The sequence below is a fragment of the Amblyraja radiata genome, chromosome 12 (genome assembly GCF_010909765.2).
Source record: "Amblyraja radiata isolate CabotCenter1 chromosome 12, sAmbRad1.1.pri, whole genome shotgun sequence".
Taxonomy (NCBI): domain Eukaryota; kingdom Metazoa; phylum Chordata; class Chondrichthyes; order Rajiformes; family Rajidae; genus Amblyraja; species Amblyraja radiata.
Window position 1 is genome coordinate 6316585 of NC_045967.1, and position 22868 is coordinate 6339452.

The 22868-nt window shown below is 44.7% G+C and overlaps 1 protein-coding gene across 1 annotated transcript in view; it reads right to left on the reverse strand.

Moving 5' to 3' along the window:
* Positions 1 to 13155: 13155 nt before the first annotated feature.
* slc16a2 (solute carrier family 16 member 2) overlaps positions 13156 to 22868 on the reverse strand; it is a 106544-nt gene continuing 96831 nt past the window's right edge. The window contains exons 4-6 of the mRNA XM_033030143.1: positions 17927 to 18070; positions 16451 to 16679; positions 13156 to 14726 (exon numbers count right to left, since the gene is read on the reverse strand). Of these exons, the coding sequence (XP_032886034.1) occupies positions 14500 to 14726; positions 16451 to 16679; positions 17927 to 18070 (600 nt within the window). The 3' untranslated portion in view covers positions 13156 to 14499. The remainder of the gene's footprint in view (positions 14727 to 16450; positions 16680 to 17926; positions 18071 to 22868) is intronic.

A 22868-nucleotide genomic window follows, 5' to 3' on the forward strand; every position in this document is an offset into this window, starting at 1 on the left:
CTGAGAGCCAAGTCAAAGAATCCTAGTCATTATCCCAAAGCCGAAAGCAGCAACAACGACCAGCCTCAAGAGCACCTAGCAGTTGGACCTGCTCTCCGAATACTACAACTGAATGTTGAAGGCCTCTCTGCAGCCAAGCGACGCCTCATCGAAGTCCTCGCCCACCAACACTCCATTGACGTCATCTGTCTCCAAGAGACTCACGTTGGGCACAGAGGAAGCGGGCCGTTACACCATCAATGGCTTTGATCTTCTTTGCTATTCAGGACTGGACATGGCCCCTGCTTGGCCAGCCTTCACAAATGGGGCAGCAGCCCAACCCCACGGTGTGCTTGTGGAGAGCAGCAAACAATGCAACACATCATTGAAGCATGCCCTCAACAAAGACTCAAAGGAGGACTTGTCACCCTTCATACAGCAGATCAAGAGGCAACTGCTTGGCTAAAGGACTTTGCATTCGCTAAATAAACTACCTGCAACCTCCGGCAACCACCTGCAACCTCCGGGAACCGCACGGAAACCTTGGGTGGGGCGCAAAGTCTCCAGAGGTTTCCGTTTAGGTTTCCTAAGTGGGACAGGGGCATAACTCTCTGTCATGGACTTTTGCTACTGGAGACTTGGCAAATGATGCAGTCTCTGAACTCATAACTCAAGAAGCTATGGGAGAAGAATATAGATGCCGCTGTGTCTGTCAGTAAATGGTTTTGTTTGCATGCAGTTGCTTCTTTATCTTATAAAGCTATTTGCAAAATGTGCTGATCAGATTTTTACTGTTTCCCGGTTCCAAGTGTTGATTAGCCTCAATACGTCCCCTAACAAATCAGTACATTTCAGTGCAAAAGAAGATCTTCAGAGAAGTGGCTGCAATCTGAAAAGACAACATGACTGTGTAGCCGGACATAGTGCGAACTCCATCTTCAAATTCACCGACGACACCACCGTTGTTGGACGAATTACAGATGGTGATGAGTCAGAGTATAGAAGTGAGATCGACCGATTGACCAAATGGTGCCAGCACAACAACATGGCTCTCAATATCAGTATAACCAATGAACTGATTGTGGACTTTGGAAGAGGAAGGATAAGAACCCACAATCGTGCTTATATCTATGGGATGATTGTGTAGAGAGTCAAAAACCTCAAATTCCTGGGCGTGCATATTTCCGAAGATCTTTCCTGGACCCAGCACACTGGTGCAATTATGAAGAAAGCACATCAGTGCCTCTACTTCCTGAGAAGATTAAGGAGATTCAGTATGTCAGAGAGTATTCTCCTGAACTTCTACAGGTATACAGTAGAGAGCATGCTGACTAGTTGCATCATGGCCTCGTTCGGCAACTTGAATGTCCAGGAGCGGAAAAGCCTGCAAAAGGTTGTGACCACTGCCCAGTCCGTCATCGGCTCTGACCTCCCCACCATCGAAGGGATTTATCGGAGTCGCTGCCTCAAAAGTGCAGCTAACAATATCAGAGATCCACACCATCCTGGCCACACACTCATTTCACCCCTGCCATCGGGAAGAAGGTACAGGAGCCTGAAAACTGTAACATCCAGGTTCAGGAACAGCTGCTTCCCCACAGCCATCAGGCTATTAAACACTACAACCTAAAATTAGCTCTGAACTACAATAGACTATTGTTGTTATTATTGCACTACTATTGTTTGTTTTTTTGTGTATGTGTATACATATATGTATGTCTGAAGAAGGGTTTCGGCCCGAAACGTCGCCTATTTCCTTCGCTCCATAGATGCTGCTGCACCCGCTGAGTTCCTCCAGCAATTTTGTGTACCTTATGTATGTGTACTTGTGAGTATGTGTATATATACACACTGAACATTTTTTCTCTTGTTTATTATATTGTTTACAGTGTACTATGTTTACATATTCTGTTGCAAGTTTAATAGAATTTAATTGTTCTATCTGGGAGACATGACAATAATTGATTCTTGACTAATTAAGCAAGGTTTTGCCACAAGGTGGAGACTTTAAGGAGCTAAAACTTTACCTTATTTCCTGGCTGAAATAGACATCTAGATTGCTTAATTTTATTTGCATATAATATTTTAACGATCATGTTTATAGAACTCAAATGTCACTAAGTAATTGGCACTTGCAAGAGTTTAAGGTCTGTTTCCAGAACTGTCCTAATTTCTAGGTGCATTTATTTAAATGTATTTTTGCAGAGATGAAGTTGGTGAATGTATATTTTCCAGCAGAAGTTTAATGCAGTGCCACACAGAAGTGGAACTCTTGTCTTCACTTAGGCGATGTGGCTCTGTAATTTCCCACCCCAGAACCCAGTCACCACCCGGAGGGGACTGTTGACTTCTGAATACAAGGAGAAGCATGACAGGAAGGTTGAGTTGAGGTTGGAGAGCTTATGGGGAAAATGGAGCAAACTCTAAAATCGCAAAGCTCTGTGGTGTCTTGTTTGCGATGCTCTATGGTGGTCGAGGGGGTTCTGTGGGCCCTTATTGCTTTGGTTTTGGAAGAACGGAGCACTTTGTGGAGATGGTTCATACTGGAAGAAGAAAACTAGCTTTAACTTTTAATCACCCTGTACACTAGCACTATCCTACACACTAGGGACAATATCACAATTTTTACCAAAGCCAATTAACCTACAAATCTGTACGTCTTTGGAATGTGGGAGGAAACCGAAGCACACAGAGAAAACCCACGCAGGTCACGGTGGAGCATACAAACTCTGTGCAGACAAGCACCCACTGTCAGACTCGAACCTGGGTCTCTGCCACTGTAAGGCAGCAACTCTACCGCTGTACCACTTAACTGATTTATTTGCAGATATAGTGCTTGGATGACTATCGTGCTCCTGCAATTAGCAATATATTAGGTGAGCGGGCAGAGATCTGCTGTTTGGTGTGATCCTGTGACCAGCAAGTTACGTGGCAATGCAGAAAGCAGTCCTGGCATCAGTGGATGGTCTTGCAGCATATCAAGTTCAAGTTCAAGTGAGTTTATTGTCATGTGTCCCTGATAGGACAATGAAATTCTTGCTTTGTTTCAGCACACAGAGCATAATAGGCATTTACTACAGAACAGATCAATGTGTCCATATACCATTGTATAAATATATACACACATGAATAAATAGACTGATAAAGTGCAAATAACAGATAATGGCTTATTAATGATCAGAGTTTTGTCCGAGCCAGGTTTAATAGCCTGATGGCTGTGGGGAAGTAGCTATTACTTAACCTGGTTGTTGCAGTCTTCAGGCTCCTGTACCTTCTACCTGAAGGTAGCAGGGAGATGAGTGTGTGGCCAGGATGGTGTGGGTCTTTGATGATACTGCCAGCCTTTTTAAGGCAGCGACTGCGATAAATCCCCTCGATGGAAGGAAGGTCAGAGCCGATGATGGACTGGGCAGGGTTTACTACTTTTTGTAGTCTTTTCCTCTCCAGGGCTCTCAAGTTTCCGAACCAAGCCACGATGCAACCGGTCAGCATGCTCTCTCAGTGACAAATGCTCTGGAAAACCAAGCTTGCATGTGCATTGCTCTTCACAGGGGTGCAGGTATGATGGGAACTCTGAAAAACAGGAAACTGGTTCTTGGAGCAAAAAGCAAACTGCTGGAGGAACTCAGTAAGTCAGTGGGTAAACTGGCATAAGGAACTGACAGGTAGACAAAACATTCTGGAGAAACTCAGTGGGTGAGGCAGCATCTATGGAGAGAAGGAATTGGCGACGTTTCATGTCGAGACCCTTCTTCAGACTGATGTCGGGGGGGGGGGGGCGATTCAACTGGCAGTTAAATCGTGTATTCAGCATTGTTGCCAGTAATGTGTACTCCTGACCTATTCGACACTCAAAGCGGAGCTTTCCGTAAATTAATTTTATACTTTAAAACTGCAAAAGGAAGAATATCTAAATTGATGTGTTCCATGCAAGGACAATAATGGTTAAGTTGATGGGTGAAGATCCATCACAGAAGTTTAAATCCCAATACAACATATAATGGCAGTTTTTACAACATTCTCAAAGTACTATCTAAATGGCGTCAAGTTGGGAAAAGGGGAAGTACAACGGGATCTGGGGGTCCTTGTACATCAGTCTATGAAATTAAGCATGCAGGTACAGCAGGCAGTGAAGAAAGTGAATTACATGTTGGCCTTTATAACAAGAGAAGTTGAGTATAGGAGCAAAGAGGTCCTTCTGCAGTTGTACAGAGCCCCAGTGAGACCACACCTGGAGTATTGTGTGCAGTTTTGGTCCCCTAATTTGAGGAAGGACATTCTTGCTATTGAGGGAGTGCAGCGCAGGTTTACAAGGTTAATTCCCGGGATGGCGGGACTGTCATATTCTGAGAGAATGGAGCAGCTGGGCTTGTACACTCTGGAGTTTAGAAGGATGAGAGGGGATCTCATTGAAACATATAAGATTGTTAAGGGCTTGGACACGCTAGAGGCAGGAAACACGTTTCCGATGTTGGGGGAGTCCAGAACCAGGGGTCACAGTTTAAGAATAAGGAGTAAGCCATTTAGAACGGAGACGAGGAAACACTTTTTCTCACAGAGAGTGGTGAGTCTGTGGAATTCTCTGCCTCAGGTGGGGGCAGATTCTCGGGATGCTTTCAAGAGAGAGCTACATAGGGCTCTTAAAAATAGCAGAGTCAGGGGATATGGGGAGAAGGCAGGAACGGGGTACTGATTGGGGATGATCAGCCATGATCACATTGAATGGCGGTGCTGGCTCGAAGGGCCAAATGGCCTGCTCCTGCACCTATTGTCTATTGTCCAACTTCGATAGCCATTAATTATCGGAGATGATTTGGAGGTATAGCCTAAAGCCCTCACGACACACAAAAGACAACAAAGATGAATCTTCCAGATTGTTCCTTCTTGAACACATGAATCTTCCAGATGTCGTTTCTTGATTAATTGCTTTTTTATTGAAGTAATACAAAACAAAGATATAACTCATAACTTTCCGTTCTTAATTGCTGTTCCATTCACATCATATAAATCACATGAAAGCTTCTTCTTTATAAAGGTATGTCGTCTCGTAGCGTGTGTGTGTCGTGATCATGGTAGAAAAACTATTTCTCCTCGTACTCCGACACCAAACTGAAACTTCTAATCTGTTAGAGGAATCTGCGCAACACTCCTCTAACAAAAAAACACACCCTAGGTATGTATCAAATCCTACCTACAAAAATACAGGGAGATAAAAACTAAAACTTAAAATATCAGACATGATAATAATACTGACTTAAGCTTAATGGCTCCTACACAGCAGATAGGAAATTCAAAATTTGGCTCCTCTACACTTTAGAATTTACAATTGTAGCCACTTATGATTGCTACAAGTGTGTGATAATTTGTGCTGATGAAAAACACCAACATGTTTTTATTGTTTAATTCAGACTTTATTTTTACAAAGATTAATTCAACACAACATTTGGCAACCTTAAGTGTGCTTAGTACAAATACTGATGAGTTTTCATCTTTAATAATGACAGTGGCATTTACAACAGTAAATTGCTGTAGTATTAGGCTTGTTATGTTCACTTTATCAAGAGAATTATCACTATCTGGCACCTCACTTTGCTCAATGTTCCCTGTAGTGCTACAGTGATTTAGAATCCAGTAGAATGGATGGGGCAGGGATGGGGAGAGAGGGAAATATTTCGCTTGGGCAGCCTACAACCCAGCGGTATGAAGATTGACCTCTAACTTCAAGTAACCCTTGCTTTCCCTCTCTCTCCATCCCTCCCCCATCCCAGTTCTCTGACCAGTCTGACTGTCCTCCTGATTAAATTATACTTTGTATGCCTCATTGTCACTTTCCCCGAGCTAACAATGATCTATTCTACAGTTTCCTTTACCTTTGTCCTCTTTGATCTCTCGTTTTCACACCTTACCCTTCCATATCTGTGTCTTCCTCTCCCCTGATTCAGTCTGAAGAAGGGTCTCAACCCGAAACGTCACCCATTCCTTCTCTCCAGAGATGCTGCCTGTCCCGCTGAGTTACTCCAGCATTTTGTGTTGATCCTGACATCAATGTGATCTGGGTGCAAGTCAGGTGGCTGATATTTTCTTTTTTGTCAAACTTCTGCTTTTTAAGCTCTCTTAAAGGGTCTGTCCCACTTTCACGACCTAATTCACAACCTTGTTTACGCGTGGACATTTTTCATCAGGCTAGAAAAACGCCCCGACCTACTTGATGCCACGAGCATCACGACCTACCTGCGACCTCCTACAACCTTCTATGACCTCGTGATGACCATGCTGCAAGTATGAGTCAAGGGCAAACTGGGCAGAGGTTGTGAATTAGGTCGTGAAAGTGGGACAGGCCCTTGAGGGTGAATGGCTTTCAACAATGTGTTTGATATTGAAGAAAAACCTAACTGAATATTTTGTAAGTAGTTAAAATCTATTTAATCCCTAAGGTTCCCTGTAAGGGAGGTGATAAAAATGAATAAATAAAACAACTAATTGCATCAATTAATTAATTAGGGATAGCAGGACATGTTGCAACCACATGTGAGTCGCTGAATGGTGGTGCGATCCAGGGCACACGTGTCTATAGTTGGTGTTTGTGACTTGAAGAGCTGAGCTAGAGACCAAGCTGCAACTGATGGACGATCAGGAAGGGGCAATGTTACCTGGATATTTAGTACCAGGAGGTGATCGCATCTCATAAGATAGGGTTTCTGATTTAGTCAGTTTTCAGGGACATTAGGTAAAAGGAAGTGAAAAGCCTGGCTGTTATCAGGCAACTGAATCATCCTACCACAACTAAAGAGCAGTCCTGAATTACTATCTACCCCATTAGTGACCTTCAGACCATCTTTGATCAGACTGTACTGGCTTTACCTCGCACTAAACGTTATTCTCGTATCATGTATTTTCTACACTGTAATGGTAAGATTGCAATCATGTATTGTCTTTCCGCTGACTGGATAGCACGCAACAAAAAGCTTTTCACTGTACCTCGGTAGACGTGGCAATAAACTAAACTGAACTGTTGGCTGAAGCCTCCATACCCTGGGATACTGAGCTGCCACTACTGCCCTTTCATCAACCATGTTTCCAGCATTGTAACATTATCCAACCCCATGTGCAGATCCACTCCCTCAGCTCCTTGCATTAAAGTAAATGCAATGCAGTCCACCAGCTCAGTCCACCAGCTCCCTCAGGCTTCCCTTTTTATCTCTGCCTTCTCTTCCCACTGGACTTGGCTATTGAATTTTCTATAAATGAGTTTGAGGCTGTCAGCCTCTCTTTCTGCTGCACTGTCCCGCTGGGTCCCAGAATCGAGAAAGGAGGAAGCAGGTGGAGGGGTGGTGTCTGGCCAGTAGATGGAGCACCACAATGGCTCAGAAGGTAGAAGACTGCTGTAGATACAAACTCCTAACTGTGGTGGAGTCCATGTTGTTGGACCTGGGCCTGCCTTTGTAAAGGACCACCAGTGTGATGGCTCCCTGTGCACCTGTCTCACCACTGCTAGGTGTCACACACAGGTGGGAGGGACATACCCACCGAAAGAACCCATCAGGAGGACAATCAAACTCGACAGTGAATTGTCACCCATGGTGTTGATGTATGCCGGGTCATAACATTTTGTAATGTATATAAATGATGTGGATGAAGGAACCAAAGGGATGGACACTAAATTTGCCTGGTGCCACATTAGATAGGCAGGAAAGTAAGTTGTGAAGAGGAAATTGTGAAATTTGGCAGACAAAGTATTGCATCTACATGGCACAAGATTGCAATGATCTGAGATTCAGAGAAATCTGGGTATCCTAGTGCATGATTTGTAAAGTCTTTGCATTTAGATATAGCACAAAAACTAAAGAAATCGGATTGTTTATATCGTATGGGGCATTGCCGGAAATATTGTCCGGAAATATTACCATCTGGTTTGGGAATTGCTCTGCCAAGGACAAGAAGGCTCTGCAGAGAGTAGTGCGTTCGGCCGAACGCACTATGGGAACTTCACTCGCCCCCCTGCAGGAACTATACAACAGGAGGTGCAACTCCAGAGCAAAAAAATCATGGGAGACCCCTTCCACCCCTGCAACGGACTGTTCCAGTTGCTACGGTCAGGCAAACGCCTCCGTTGCCATGCGGTGAGAACGGAGAGGGTGAGAAGGAGTTTCTTCCCAGAGGCCATTCGGACTGTAAATGCCTATCTCACCAGGGACTAACTCTACTGAACGTTCTTCCCTTCATTATTTATTATGTAAAAGAATATGTGTGGTATGATTGTGTCTATAATTTGTTTGGTTGTTTGGTTGTTTGTCTTTTGCACAAAAGTCCGCGAACATTGCCACTTTCATTTCACTGCACATCTCGTATGTGTATGTGACAAATAAACTTGACTAAAAATGCAGGGTGGTCATGCTTCAGCTATGTATGTCAATCCTACACATCCCATGCTAACTGCACAAAGGAATATTTTGCTTAACATTCTGCTGCCCGCCTTTAAAAAGTATTTGATTGTGTTTACAGTATTTAACTCAGCAACATCTCAAAATTACCCGTAGATATTTGCTTGGTTGTGCAAATACTATTGACAGAAAGATGCAACCTTTCCTTATTCAGAATTAAACACACAGTGATCTAGGAACAAGAGTAGTCCATTTAGATCATGGCTGCTTTGTTCTTTGGCTCCATTTGCATATCGTTGCTTCATATCCTTTGACTGAGGTTTACAAGGCAAAGATATTGACATTTTTAGCTGAACCCCACTGCTTCCAGCTCCTGACGTTGACAACTTTCGAAGGAAAACGTGTTCTAGATTTCCACTGTTCTTTGCATGACAAAATACTTCCTGACATCATCCTAAAGATGCAGACACAAGAAACTGCAGATGCGAGAATCATGAGTAAAACAAAGTGCTGGAGGAACTCGGCGGGTCAGGCAACATCTGTGGCAGCAATGGGCAGGCAACGTTTTGGGTCAGAACACAGCTGCAGACTGCAATGTTGTCTGACCTGCTGAGTTCCTCCAGCACTTAGTATTTTCGTCATTCTAAAGATTCAGGCTTCAATTTTAGAATTATGCTGCTAGTTCTCCCACCATTCTCCTGTCTGGGGGTAGAGAGAAGTTATTGTTTATTAAATCCTTTAAATATCTTAAACATCAGATTATCCTTTCATCTTCTGAACTTTTCAACCATTACAATTTAACCGTTTCAGCTCTGGTAGCAGCTCTGGTAACAACCAAGACTAAGATTTCCTTTCTAAGGTGTGGTGCCTCAAACTAAATGCTGAGGTAAGAATGAAATCTCTGATGTTGTTTCATCGCAATGTCGTATAACTTGGAACCAGGTTTTTTTTGATAAGTGAGACATAAATGTTTCTCAGAGAAATGCAGAGATTTGATGCTTTCAGCCACAAAGTAAATTGTATTAAATGTAGTTGTCCATAAATTTTTGTGAAACACAAGTTTTGGGAAGGTACCATATAGGAGACCAGGGGGGGTGCAAAGATCGGAATGATTGGTCTTGCTGTAATGTGGACAAACCCATAAGTCTAGGCACCCATGATCACACAATGTGTGGGAGCAAGCAACACGTTGGAATTAACAATGGCCAATGCAGGGCACAGCAGGTAATGTTACTGTCTCTAAACTCCAAGAACCCTGGTTTACTTTAGACCCTCAGTGTGGAGTTATTACGTTCTTTCTAAAAACAGGAGCAGGAGTAGGTCGGCAGTCCCCTTGTCCTGCCGTTCAATGTCATCTTGGCTGATCTGGTCCAAGGGCTCACCTCTTCTGTGGCAGTCTCAACTCTCCTCAATTCCCTCACCTTTCACAAATGTATCTGTCTCCATCCTAAATACTTTCAATGATCCAGCCCAATGGGCTACCCCCAGATTTCCTCGCCTACTTCCATTGGTTAGTTGGCTACTATGAACTACTCCTGGGATAGGTGGGAAGTGGAACGTTCATAGAATGATGGTACAGAAGTAGACCCCATTGGCCAACCTCGGCCATGCCGACTGTGATGCCCCATCTCTACGCATCCATTTTGTTGGCATTAAGCCTGTGTCCCTCTATGCATTTCCTATCCAAGTGTCCGTCAAAGTGCCTTTTAAACATTGTAACTGTATCTGCTCCCACCACCTCCTCTGGAAGCTCATTCCAGATATTCAGCACCCTCTGTGTTGGAAAAATGTACTTCTCAGTTCTCTTTTAAACTTCTGCCCTCTCACCTTAAACATGTGCCCTCTAGTCCTAGCCTCTAGCTACCCATCCTCTCTCTAATGCATCTGAATTTTACAAATATCTATAAGGTCACCCTTCTTCTTCCCAGTCTTTGTCATCTCTTCTTACAACAAGAGTCTACCCATGGAGCAGGGGTCGGCAACCTACGGCCCAGGGGCCGGATTGGGCCCGTTTCCCGAAATCATCCGGCCCGCAGGCGTATTTTTTTTTCAATTAATTTTCACGACCTGGGAACTGTAGCCAGTCCTGGGGACGTGATCACATCTGGGAACTTCAGCCAGTCCCGGGGCACGCAGGCGAACTGGGCGCTACAGCCAGTCCCTGTGGTGCGAGATGACCTGGGAACTGCAGCTCGTCCCGGGGGGCGCGGGCGACCTGGGAACTGCAGAAAACTAATTGAAAAACACGTGAAAATTAATGCGAAAAACAACACCAAGTGTCACACTATGGCGATAGATGTGGCCCGCCATGCGCTCACCCCCCCTATGCAGAACAAGGTTGCCGACTCCTGCCATAGAGCTTTATTGGCAAATCCCTCCAGGAAATCCTCCCCAAGCTACTGTCGTGATGCTCTCTCTGATTAGTCGTGCAACACCCTTTCATTTTTGTACCTTCCACTTTCAGCTTGGTTTGGGAACAGCTCCATCCAAGACCGCGAGAAATTGCAGCGAATTGTGGACGCGACCAGGACCATCACACAAACCAACCTCCCTTCCATTGACTCCATTTATACCTCACCCTGCCTCGGCAAGGCCAGCAGCATAATCAAGGACGAGTCGCACCCTGGCCACTCCCTCTTCTCCTCTCTCCCATTGGGCAAAAGGTATAGAAGTGTGAAAACGCATACCTCCAGAACAGGGACAGTTTCTTCCCAGCTGTTATCAGGCAACTGAATCATTCTACCACAACCAGGGAGCAGTCCTGAACTACTATCTACCTCATTGGTGACCCTTGGACCATTTTTGATGGGACTTTATTGCTTATCATGTATACACTGTAAATGGCTCGATTATAATCATGTATTGTCTTTCTGCTGACTGGATAGCACGCAACAAAAGCTTTTCACTGTACCTCGGTAGACGTGACAATAAACTAAACTGAACTGATGTCCGAAGCCTCCATATGTGAAGAGAAAGAGATTAGTTAAAACAAATGTAGGTCCCTTGCAGTCAGAAACAGGTGAATTGATCATGGGGAACAAGGATATGGCGGACCAATTAAATAACTACTTTGGTTCCGTCTTCACTAAGGAAGACATAAATAATCTGCCGGAAATAGCAGGGGACCGCGGGTCAAAGGAGTTGGAGGAATTGAGTGAAATCCAGGTTAGCCGTGAAGTGGTGTTGGGTAAATTGAATGGATTAAAGGCCGATAAATCCCCAGGGCCAGATAGGCTGCATCCCAGAGTACTTAAGGAAGTAACTCCAGAAATAGTGGATGCATTAGTAATAATCTTTCAAAACTCTTTAGATTCTGGAGTAGTTCCTGAGGATTGGCGGGTAGTAAACGTAACCCCACTTTTTAAGAAGGGAGGGAGAGAGAAAACGGGGAATTACAGACCAGTTAGTCTAACATCGGTAGTGGGGAAACTGCTAGAGTCAGTTATTAAAGATGGGATAGCAGCACATTTGGAAAGTGGTGAAATCATTGGACAAAGTCAGCATGGATTTACAAAAGGTAAATCATGTCTGACGAATCTTATAGAATTTTTCGAGGATGTAACTAGTAGCGTGGATAGGGGAGAACCAGTGGATGTGGTGTATCTGGACTTCCAGAAGGCTTTCGACAAGGTCCCGCATAAGAGATTAGTATACAAACTTAAAGCACACGGCATTGGGGGTTCAGTATTGATGTGGATAGAGAACTGGCTGGCAAACAGGAAGCAAAGAGCAGGAGTAAACGGGTCCTTTTCACAATGGCAGGCAGTGACTAGTGGGGTACCGCAAGGCTCAGTGCTGGGACCCCAGCTATTTACAATATATATTAATGATCTGGATGAGGGAATTGAATGCAATATCTCCAAGTTTGCGGATGACACTAAGCTGGGGGGCAGTGTTAGCTGTGAGGAGGATGCTAGGAGACTGCAAGGTGACTTGGATAGGCTGGGTGAGTGGGCAAATGTTTGGCAGATGCAGTATAATGTGGATAAATGTGAGGTTATCCATTTTGGTGGCAAAAACAGGAAAGCAGACTATTATCTAAATGGTGGCCGACTAGGAAAAGGGGAGATGCAGCGAGACCTGGGTGTCATGGTACACCAGTCATTGAAAGTGGGCATGCAGGTGCAGCAGGCAGTGAAGAAAGCGAATGGTATGTTAGCTTTCATAGCAAAAGGATTTGAGTATAGGAGCAGGGAGGTTCTACTGCAGTTGTACAGGGTCTTGGTGAGACCACACCTGGAGTATTGCGTACAGTTTTGGTCTCCAAATCTGAGGAAGGACATTATTGCCATAGAGGGAGTGCAGATAAGGTTCACCAGACTGATTCCTGGGATGTCAGGACTGTCTTATGAAGAAAGACTGGATAGACTTGGTTTATACTCTCTAGAATTTAGGAGATTGAGAGGGGATCTTATAGAAACTTACAAAATTCTTAAGGGGTTGGACAGGCTAGATGCAGGAAGATTGCTCCCGATGTTGGGGAAGTCCAGGACTAGGGGTCACAGCTTAAGGATAAGGGGGAAATCCTTTAAAACCGAGATGAGAAGAACTTTTTTCACACAGAGAGTGGTGAATCTCTGGAACTCTCTGCCACAGAGGGTAGTCGAGGCCAGTTCATTGGCTATATTTAAGAGGGAGTTAGATGTGGCCCTTGTGGCTAAGGGGATCAGAGGGTATGGAGAGAAGGCAGGTACGGGATACTGAGTTGGATGATCAGCCATGATCATATTGAATGGCGGTGCAGGCTCGAAGGGCCGAATGGCCTACTCCTGCACCTAATTTCTATGTTTCTATACCCTGGGATACTGAGCTGCCACTACTGCCCTTTCATCAACCATGTTTCCATCATCGCAACAATATCCAACCCCATTTGCAGATCCACGCTCTCAGCTCCTTGCATTAAAGTAAATGCAATGCAGTCCACCAGCTCCTTCAGGCTTCCCTTTTTGTCTCTGCTTTCTCTTCCCGCTGGACTTGGCTATTGAATTTTCTACAAATGAGTTTGAGGCTGAGTCAGCCTAACTATTCTCCGAACTATTGACGTAAATAAAAATGATCCACTTTACCATCGTGCAGCCCAGCCTTCCCACCGATGCCTTCCTGGTCAAGGCCTCTGCACTTTGACCTCAGCCGCAGTGCTTCCACCTCCAAGACGGCTACACCCAAAATGGCCACTTCCCGTTTTATGGTTCTGTAAGCCTTGCCGGCATTCCATCTCCCAATCCCTCGGGTACCTGCTGGTCTCGTTGCCTGTCATTGGTCATGCCTAGCTCCCACTCCCATTCTCTTGCGATCTCCCGGTCGATGGCCAAGTGAGAGAGATTGACAGGAAAATAAGTGGGGAAACTGGATCAATCCAGCCTGGCTTAGACTTGATGAGCAGAATGGCCTCCTATGTCATGAGAAAATATGTGAATACAATTACTTCATTCTACACCACCACTGTGACATTGAGGCTAAGAGGTACACAGTGGTCTACATACATGCAGCTCAATGCTTATTCTATTGATGTGCTGGTGTCAGGGGTTATGAGGAAAAGGTAGGAGAATGGGGTTAGGAGGGAGAGATAGATCAGCCATGATTGAATGGCAGAGTTGACTTGATGGGCCGAATGATCTAATTCTGCTCCTATCACATGGCCTTGTGACCTATTACTGCTTGCGCACAATCAGAATCTGAGCCTCAATGGATACAAAACTGGGACATGAGACAAGCAGCCCCAAAGGCACTGTCTGGATTATACCTGTGACAGACCCATCACTGACATGATGGACCGAATGGCCTCCTCCTATGCTGCATCCTTTCCAAGCTTTCCGTTCCACACAGTGCACCACGACCAGAACAATGATTAGTTCTAATAAATTACAATAATGAAAATCTGTCAGCATAGCCAGACTGCGATTAAATCCAACACTATACTCAAAACACAGCCACAGACTTTTCAAATCTGCTTCGTTATCTAAGAACTTTCTGCTGAGTATTTTTTTTAATTTTTTTCACTGATTCCTTCATTGAGTGTTTAGAAAGAGTGTGGAAGAGCTATTATTGTAAACTATGTGAATAAACCAACAAGAAACATCACAGTGTCTGTTGGGAATGACCCACTTTCTGGAATGTCGTGTGGACCTGGGTTGACTGATTACACACAGGCTTCTGGGTTGGGGTTTCCAGGAAGGATGTCCCCAGTTAATACATTTTCAGACGCCAACAGCATGTTGTCCGTGGTGGACTCTTCTTTCGTTTGCCTTTTCAGCATTCGACGATGAATTATCGGCACACAGAATAGAACACATCCACCAATGATGGGTGGAATTCCAGCCAGGTAGAAGGCCAAGTGATAGTTGCCCAAGGAATCGTCAATAAATCCTATGTGAAGTAAACAGATTGAAAGTTAGGAGAGCTCTTTATTAAAACCCAACAAAGTTGAGGCTTCAACTAACTGACTCTAATCTGGGTGGAAATCTACGGCAACAGTGTTTTAATCAAGTAATAATCTGAGTGTTTGGGCAGTGGGGGTTACTTTACTATTGCTGATTGTTTCCACATGACCCAGGCACGGAAATCGCTATCAAAACGTGGGGGGGGGGGGGGACACAATTTCTTGGCGGCCACGCTCACTCACTCACCCACACACACACACACACACACACGGCTTCGGAGGCTTCAGCCGTGGACCCTATGGATGGTAATTAGTGACGGGTGCCGGCAGTCGCTGAAAAAAATCGCATATGGCCCACAGCCAGCGCAGAGAAGCAGCGTTAAATGCAGCTCAACTCTGCCTGTCTCGCCGGGTTAACCTACAGCCCTGCTTGGACTGACGGGACACCAGTCCGGAGCCATGGAGCTAGCACTGCTTCTCCGCGCTGGCTGTAAACCTGGGCCGTAGTTGGCAGGCAGGGTTGACAGGCAGAGTTGAGCTGGGTTTAGCGCTGCTTCTCGGCGCTGGCTGTGGGCCTGGGGGCACCACTCCCGTCTGACTCCCGCGTCTCTGGCCACCCCCGGGCGTGGGGGGGGGGGCACTCGGGTGGGGGCAGGGAAAGATCCAGTGGCGGTTCGGCAGCGATTGCGGCGTCGGAGAGCCGGGATGGATCCTGGCTGCGGATGAAGCGCAGGTCTGTGTCCAGGGCTGCCCAGAGTGTTTTTCACTTGACCTGGGCATGCAATTCAAGCTCCGCTCTGATCTTTGCCCCATGGACGTCTCCCTCCTCCAATCATCACGCTGAATTATCATGGTCCCGTCCCCATTGCCTGCTGACCGACGTCTCTCTCGTTCAATCGGCGCCCTCGATCAGCAGTCCCACCCCCGCTGTCTCATGGAAAGCGGAGATTTCACTGGGTTTTTAAATCCGGATTACAAAAAATGGGGGGGGGGGGGGTTGGGGATTGCCCCCCCCCTCTCAAACAGGGGGGGGGACGTGTCCCTCCTGGCCCCCCTGGATTTCCGCCCCTGCACATGACCTCTGCCCTGATCAACGGGATGGATCAAAACTGATTTTCAATGCAACGGAATCTTATAGCAAAAGCTGTTAATCAAAACAAGCAGATTAGTCAGGCCATTTACTCTTCAGGTAGTTATGAGGTGTAACTGTGCATTGTTTAGTTTAGTGTAGTTTAGTTTAGTTTAGTTTAGTTTAGTTTAGTTTAGTTTAGTTTAGTTTAGTTTAGTTTAGTTTAGTTTAGTTTAGAGATATAGAGCGGAAACAGGCCCTTCGGCCCACCGAGTCCGTACTGACCAGCGATCCAGCACAGTAACACCATCCTACACAAACTAGGAACAATTTACATTTACACTTACACCAAGCCAAATAACCTACAAACCTGTACGCCTTTGGAGTGTGGGAGGAAAGCGAAGAACTCGGAGAAAACCAACGCGGTCATGGGGAGAATGTACAAACTCCTTGCAGACAGCACCTGTAGTCAGGATTGAACCCGGGTCTCTGGCGCTGTAAGGCAGTAGCTCTAACACCATGCCACCGTGCCGCCCCTGTTAGTATACAGGAGCTACATTCCAGTATGAACAGCGAACTCCAATTCTTTGCTGTTCTTAGTCCATATTGCTGAAACAAATGCCACTTCCCTTTGTCACTGACCTGCAATGGGTGGTCCTGCAGACATAGGAATGGCCATAAGTCCCAGCAGGAAGCCGATAGCCTGGGAAGCCTCTTGAGGCTCAACCAATTCAAAGGCAATGGGCGCCATAATGGTTATGAAACATCCGTCGCAAAGTCCCAGGAAAATACAGACCACAATGAGGCCTTCGAATATTTTGCAGAGCGGTATCATGATGGACATAAATCCCATCACCCAGAATGCCGCCACCTGCAAATGGCAACAAGAGGTCATTAGGTTTAGGGTTCTTATTGTGACATGTACCAACGTATCGTGAAAAGCTTTGTGTTCAATACAATTAATTCTCTCCCCTGGCTCTCTGTCTGAAGAAAGGTCTCGACCCGAAACGTTACCCAGTCATTCTATCCAGAGATGCTGCCTGTCCTGCTGAGTTACTACAGCGTTTTGTTTCTAACTTTGGTGTAAACCAGCATCTGTAGTTCCATCCTACACAAAACTATACATGATTATTCCCAATGTAATTAATCCCAGGAAACTGCAATACTAAAACATAAACACATTGGGTTAACAAACAATAGGCATTTTAATGCACTGCCATTGAAGAGTTGTACTCCCAACAAATGCATCTGTATAAGGTAGGTTCTGGCTGGAAGTGGGAAGAGAAGCAACAACAGTATAGATCTAACATTGAATCACCATCTTAGCCTCTCCGTGCTCTATATTTTTTCCTATTGCCCTGCAGCTATAAACAATTGATTTTTCCTCAAATTATTTCTTAACAGCTTTTGTTCCCTCTCTGTTACAGTAGTAATTAGAACAAAAAACTAGATATTGGCCATCAGGGAGACTCAGATTTGCTCCTGCACTCGCCCAAAGTAGGTTCAAGCATCATTCATTAATATTATTCAGAAGCAAGAAAACTTAGCTACATTTTCAAACCCTCCAACCTGCATGTAGTAAGGACAATTGGTGTATCTCAGTCCTATCCAATATTGGCTAACTAAGTTGTGATTGACTAGACATCATATTTTACTGGTCTATACAGCAGCACCTGGTCCATAAATATTCTGATCTTGTATTATGTCTCTTGATTATGTAGCCAACAATGAACCATTGTACATTTCCTTAATCATCATCTAGTTTAATCTGTCCTTTTCACACCTTACCCTTTCATATCTCTAGCTTCCCCCTCCCCTGACTCTCAGTCTCGAACCGAAACGTCACCCATTCCTTCTCTCCAGAGATGCTGCCTGCCCCGCTGAGTTACTCCAGCATTTTGTGTCTGTCTTCATTATAATCATTGGGTTTAAGAAATTAAGTTGGTGCCATTTTGCAGGTGAGTCTTTAACAGGACTATGACAATAAATCGGAGAATTTTACATGTGTAACAGACAAAAATGGCTTCACTCTGCAATTAAAACAACGTATAATAATGAACATTGGGAAACTTAGAACCTGCTTCTCAAAGATGGAGCATTTCGACTGGATCGATCTACCTGCAGATAGATCTTCTTGGGCCCAGGGATGGAATCACCAATTTTTCCAAAGATCAGACGTCCAGCTCCTGATGAAGCTCCAATGCAGACAAGTAATATCCAATTTTTCTCGGTTTCTCTAAATTCCTTTTTGACATGATTCATCTGCAGATAAATAATTTGATACATATTAGAATGAACACGTCAACCATGCTGAAGATGATCCACAAAATAAATGACTATCTCGTGAAAAACAAGTCGGCATGTTTGGCCCAACTTGCCAATGTCCCAGCTACAGTAGTCCCATCTGCCTGTGTTTGGCCCATACCCTTTCAAACCTGTCCTATCCATATACCTGTCTAACTGTTTCATTAACATTGGGATAGTCCCTACTTCAACTACCTCCTCTGGCAGGTTGTTCCATACACCCACCACCCTTTATGTGAAAAAGTTACCCATCAGATTCCTATTAAATCTTTTCCTCTTCACCGTAAACCTGTGTCCTCTGATCCTCGTCAGTCCTACTCTGGGCAAGAGACTCTGCATCTATTCCATGATTTTATGCACCTCTATAAGATCTCCCTCATCCTCCTGCGCTCCAAGGAATAGAGTCCCAGCCTACTCAACCTCTTCCTATAGCTCAGACCCTCTAGTCCTGGCAACATCCTCGTAAATCTTCAGTGTACTCTTTCTGGGATATCTCCCAGTTTGTGTGCATGGTTTCCCACTTCTATAATTGGTGCCGATATTTTTTGCAGATCTTTTATCTATTTGTTAGAAGATATCATTGGAACCTGCACAAAATTCTTCTGCCTCTGCATTTTGAACAGTCACACATTAAGCTTTTTCTACACATTGTCCAATCAATAGTTGTAGTGAAGATAAAGATGATTGACCATAATCTTTTCCATCTATATATTATTATCATGTCTCTCTGTATTGCCTCTCAATATATATTATTAAACAGAAATAAAATGGGAAATTTTGCAAATACCCAGCAAGTCAGGCAGCATCTGTAGAGGAAGAAACAGAGTCAACATTGTAGGTCCTTAATCAGAACGCAGGAGATGGTGAACGAAGAGATGGTGAGAGAAACAGAGAGATTGAAGGGCAGGAGATGTTAGACGACAAAAACCACGAAAGACCCAAACAAAATGTGTACGGGGGAACAGCAGATGCTGGTTTAAACCGAAGATAGACACAAAATACTGGAGTAACTCAGCGGGACAGGCAGCATCACTGGAGAGAAGGAATGGGTGACGTTTCGGGTCAATCAATCAATCAGTTTTATTCGTCACTTGCACATAAAGTGCAAGTGAAATGAATTTGCCAGCAGCGGTACAATGAAAAAGAACACACAAGAACACAATAAGAATTTTACATAATAAGAAGGTCGAGACCCTTCTTTAGAACAAAAGTGAGTAGTATATCACTGATAAATAACAAAGACAGGTTTGGAGGAGGTGTACATAGGAGAAGAGAGAGAGAGAGAGAGAGAGAGAGAGAGAGAGAGAGAGAGAAAGAGAGAGAGAGGCTGGGATTGGGAGATACAGAAGCTGGAATTGCTGACCATCTGAGAATATTCAGTTCAAAGTTGTGTCTGGATTTAACTTGTTTAAACTCACAATTTGCTGTGGAAATCTGAAATTAGGATCTTCAGCTCAAGCCAAGTGAGACAATACTGGTTTATTAAAAACTTGCCAATCTGAAGCGTTTTGATGGTCTCCCGTTTAAAATAAAATATTCTATTGCATTAATCTCAAAATGTAAAACTTCAAATTTGCACACATCCAAATTAGTCGATCATTTATCAGGTAGAGAGCCAGTGTCAAAAAAAGCTTGCCATTTGTCCTCACATCAAAAAAATAGAACTTCTCTTAATATATGCATATTTTATTTCAAATATTCTACTAAATAAAATAATTTGCTTTCCCTGGTGCTCCAAGTCATAAGGTCATAAGGAATAGTAGATTAGGCCATTCGGCCCATCAAGTCTACTCCTCCATTCTATCATGGCTGATCTATCTCTCCCGCCTCACCCCATTCTCCTGCCTTCTCCCCATAACCTCTGACACCTGTACTAATCAAGAATCTGTCTAGAAAAATATCCAGACTTGGCCTCCACAGCCTTCTGTGGCAAAGAATTCCACAGATTCACCACACTCTGTCTGAGGAAATTTCTCCTCAACTCCTTCCTAAAAGAACGTCCTTTAATTCTGAGGCTATGACCTCTAGTCCTAGACTCTCCCACTAGTTGAAACATCCTCTCCACATCCACTCCATCCAAGACTTTTACTATTCTGTATGTTTCAATGAGGTCCCCCCTCATTCTTCCAAACTCCAGTGAGTACAGGCCCTGTGCTGTCAAACACTCATCATAGGTCAACCTACTCATTCCTCGGATCGTTCTTGTAAACCTCCTCTGGACCTTCTCCAGAGCCAGCACATCCTTCCTCAGATATGGCGCCCAAAATTGCTCACAATATTCCAAATGCGACCTGACCAGCGCCTTATGGAGCCTCAGCATTACACCACAGTTTTTGTATACAATCCCTCTTGAAATTAATGCTAGCATTGCTTTTGCTATCTTTACTACCAATTTGACTTGCAGATTAACTCTTTGGGAATCCTGCACCAGCACTCCCAAGTCCCTCTGCACCTCTGATTTATGGATTTTCACCCTATTTAGAAAATAGTCCTCGCCTTTATTCCTACTACCAAAGTACATGAATCCACCCATTACTATCTATATTCCATCTGCCACTTCCCTGCCCACTCTTCCAACCTATCCAAGTCCTTCTGCAGAGTCCTTGCTTTCTGTACACTACCTGCCCCACCACCTATTTTCGTGTCATCCGCAAACTTTGCCACAAAGCCTTCAATCCCCTCATCCAAATCATTAATATACAACGTGAAGAGTAGCGGCCCCAGCACCGACCCCTGCGGAACTCCACTAGTCACTGGCAGCCCACCAGTAAAAGCCCCCTTTATTGCCACTATTTGTCTTCTGCCATCCAGCCAACCTGATATCCATGCAAGTATCTGCCCTTTGATACCGTGGGCTTTCATCTTCCTTAGTAGCCTTCCGTGTGGCACCTCATCAAAGGCTATCTGAAAATCTAAGAAAAACATCTACTCACCTTTGTATATCCTGCTATTTACTTCTTCAAAGAATTCCTGCAAATCTGTCAACCTTCACAAAGCCATGCTGACTTCAGCCTACTTTATCGTGAGATTCTAAGTACCCCGTAACCCCATCCTTTATAGACACAAAAAGTAACTCAGGTCTTAAGTAGAGTCTCGACCCAAAACATCACCCATTCCTTTTCTCCAGAGATGCTGCCTCTCCCGCTGAGTTACTCCTGCTTTTTGTATCTATCTTCTGTTTAAACGAGCATCTGCAGTTCCTTCTTACACACCTCATCCTTTATAATCTAAATAATTAGAAGTCTAAACTTGACCACTTCCTGTTTGCACTGTATATTGATTTTAGAAAAAAACGCCACCACTTACGGCTGTGATTTTTGGCCATCTTACTCAGAGTCCCCCACCAGCTGTCAGGGTCAGAGGATTTTTCCCATTGATGAAAAATAAAAGACTTATTAATGTTTAAAAAATGTTGAGATTCTCTCTCCTGTCAAACACGCCATGAAGGTCACGCCCCTTCAGGTGGGAGGGGGAGGGAGGAGGGGCTATAAAACCCGGAAGTGTGGACATGCCCCAGTCTCTGCAAGATGGGGGAGCGAGAGACCACGACTATCAGTCTGAGCTGTGAATAACATTGTGCACATGTCTATTAAACTGTGAGTGTGGTTTTACTGACCTGTGAGTGCCCTTATTGTGGTTTGAAAATGACGTTTGAAAATGAAAATGTGGTTGGTTTGAAAATGTGGTTGGTTTGAAAATGAAAATGTTGTTGGTTTGAAAATGTGGTTGGTTTGAAAATGAAAATGTGGTTTGAAAATCTATATAATTAATTGTGCAATCTTGACTACTTCCTGTTTGCGCTATATATTGATTTTAGAAAAATCGCTACCACATACGGCAGTTATTTTTGGCCATCTTACCCAGAGCCTCCTACCGCTCATCAGGTGCCGAGGATTTTTTCCATCGATGAAAAATAAGAGTTATTAGTGTTTAAATAATGTCGAGATTCTCTCTCCTGTCAATCACGCCAGGAAGGCCACGCCCCCTCCAGAGGGAGGGGAGGGACCATAAAACCCAGAAGTGTGGGCGTGGCTCAGTCTCTGCATGATGGAGAGGGGGAGGTCATGACTCTCTGTCTTTGGTGGCCTTGCACCCTGCTTGAAATGGTATCAAACTACATTTGAATTTGGTGGCCTTGCACCCTGCTTGAAGAGGTATGAAACTGCACTTGAATTTGGTGGCCTTGCGCCCTGCTTGAAGTGGCATGAAACTGTACTTTGGTGGCCCTGCACCCTGCTAGAAGTGGCATGACACTGCATTTGAGTCTGGTGGCCTTGCACCCTGCTTGAAGTGGCATGAAACTGCACTTGAATTTGGCAGCCATGCACCCTGCTTGAAGTGGCATGAAACTGCACTTGAATTTGGCGGCCTTGCACCCTACTCGAAGTGGCAGGAAAGTGCACTTGAGTTTGGCGGCCTTGCACCCTGCTTGAAGTGGAATGAAACTGCACGAATTTGGCAGCCTAGCACCCTGCTTGAAATGGTAGGAAACAGCACTTGAGTTTGGCGGCCTTGCACACTGCTTGAAGTGGCATGAATCTGCATTTGGGATTGGCGGCCTTGCACCCTCCTCGAAGTGGCAGGAAATTGCACTTGAGTTTGGCGGCCTTGCACCCTGCTTGAAGTGGCAGGAAACCGCACTTTAATTTGGCGTCCTTGCACCCTGCTTGAAATGGTAGGAAACAGCACTTGAGTTTGGCGGCCTTGCACACTGCTTGAAGTGGCATGAATCTGCATTTGGGATTGGCGGCCTTGC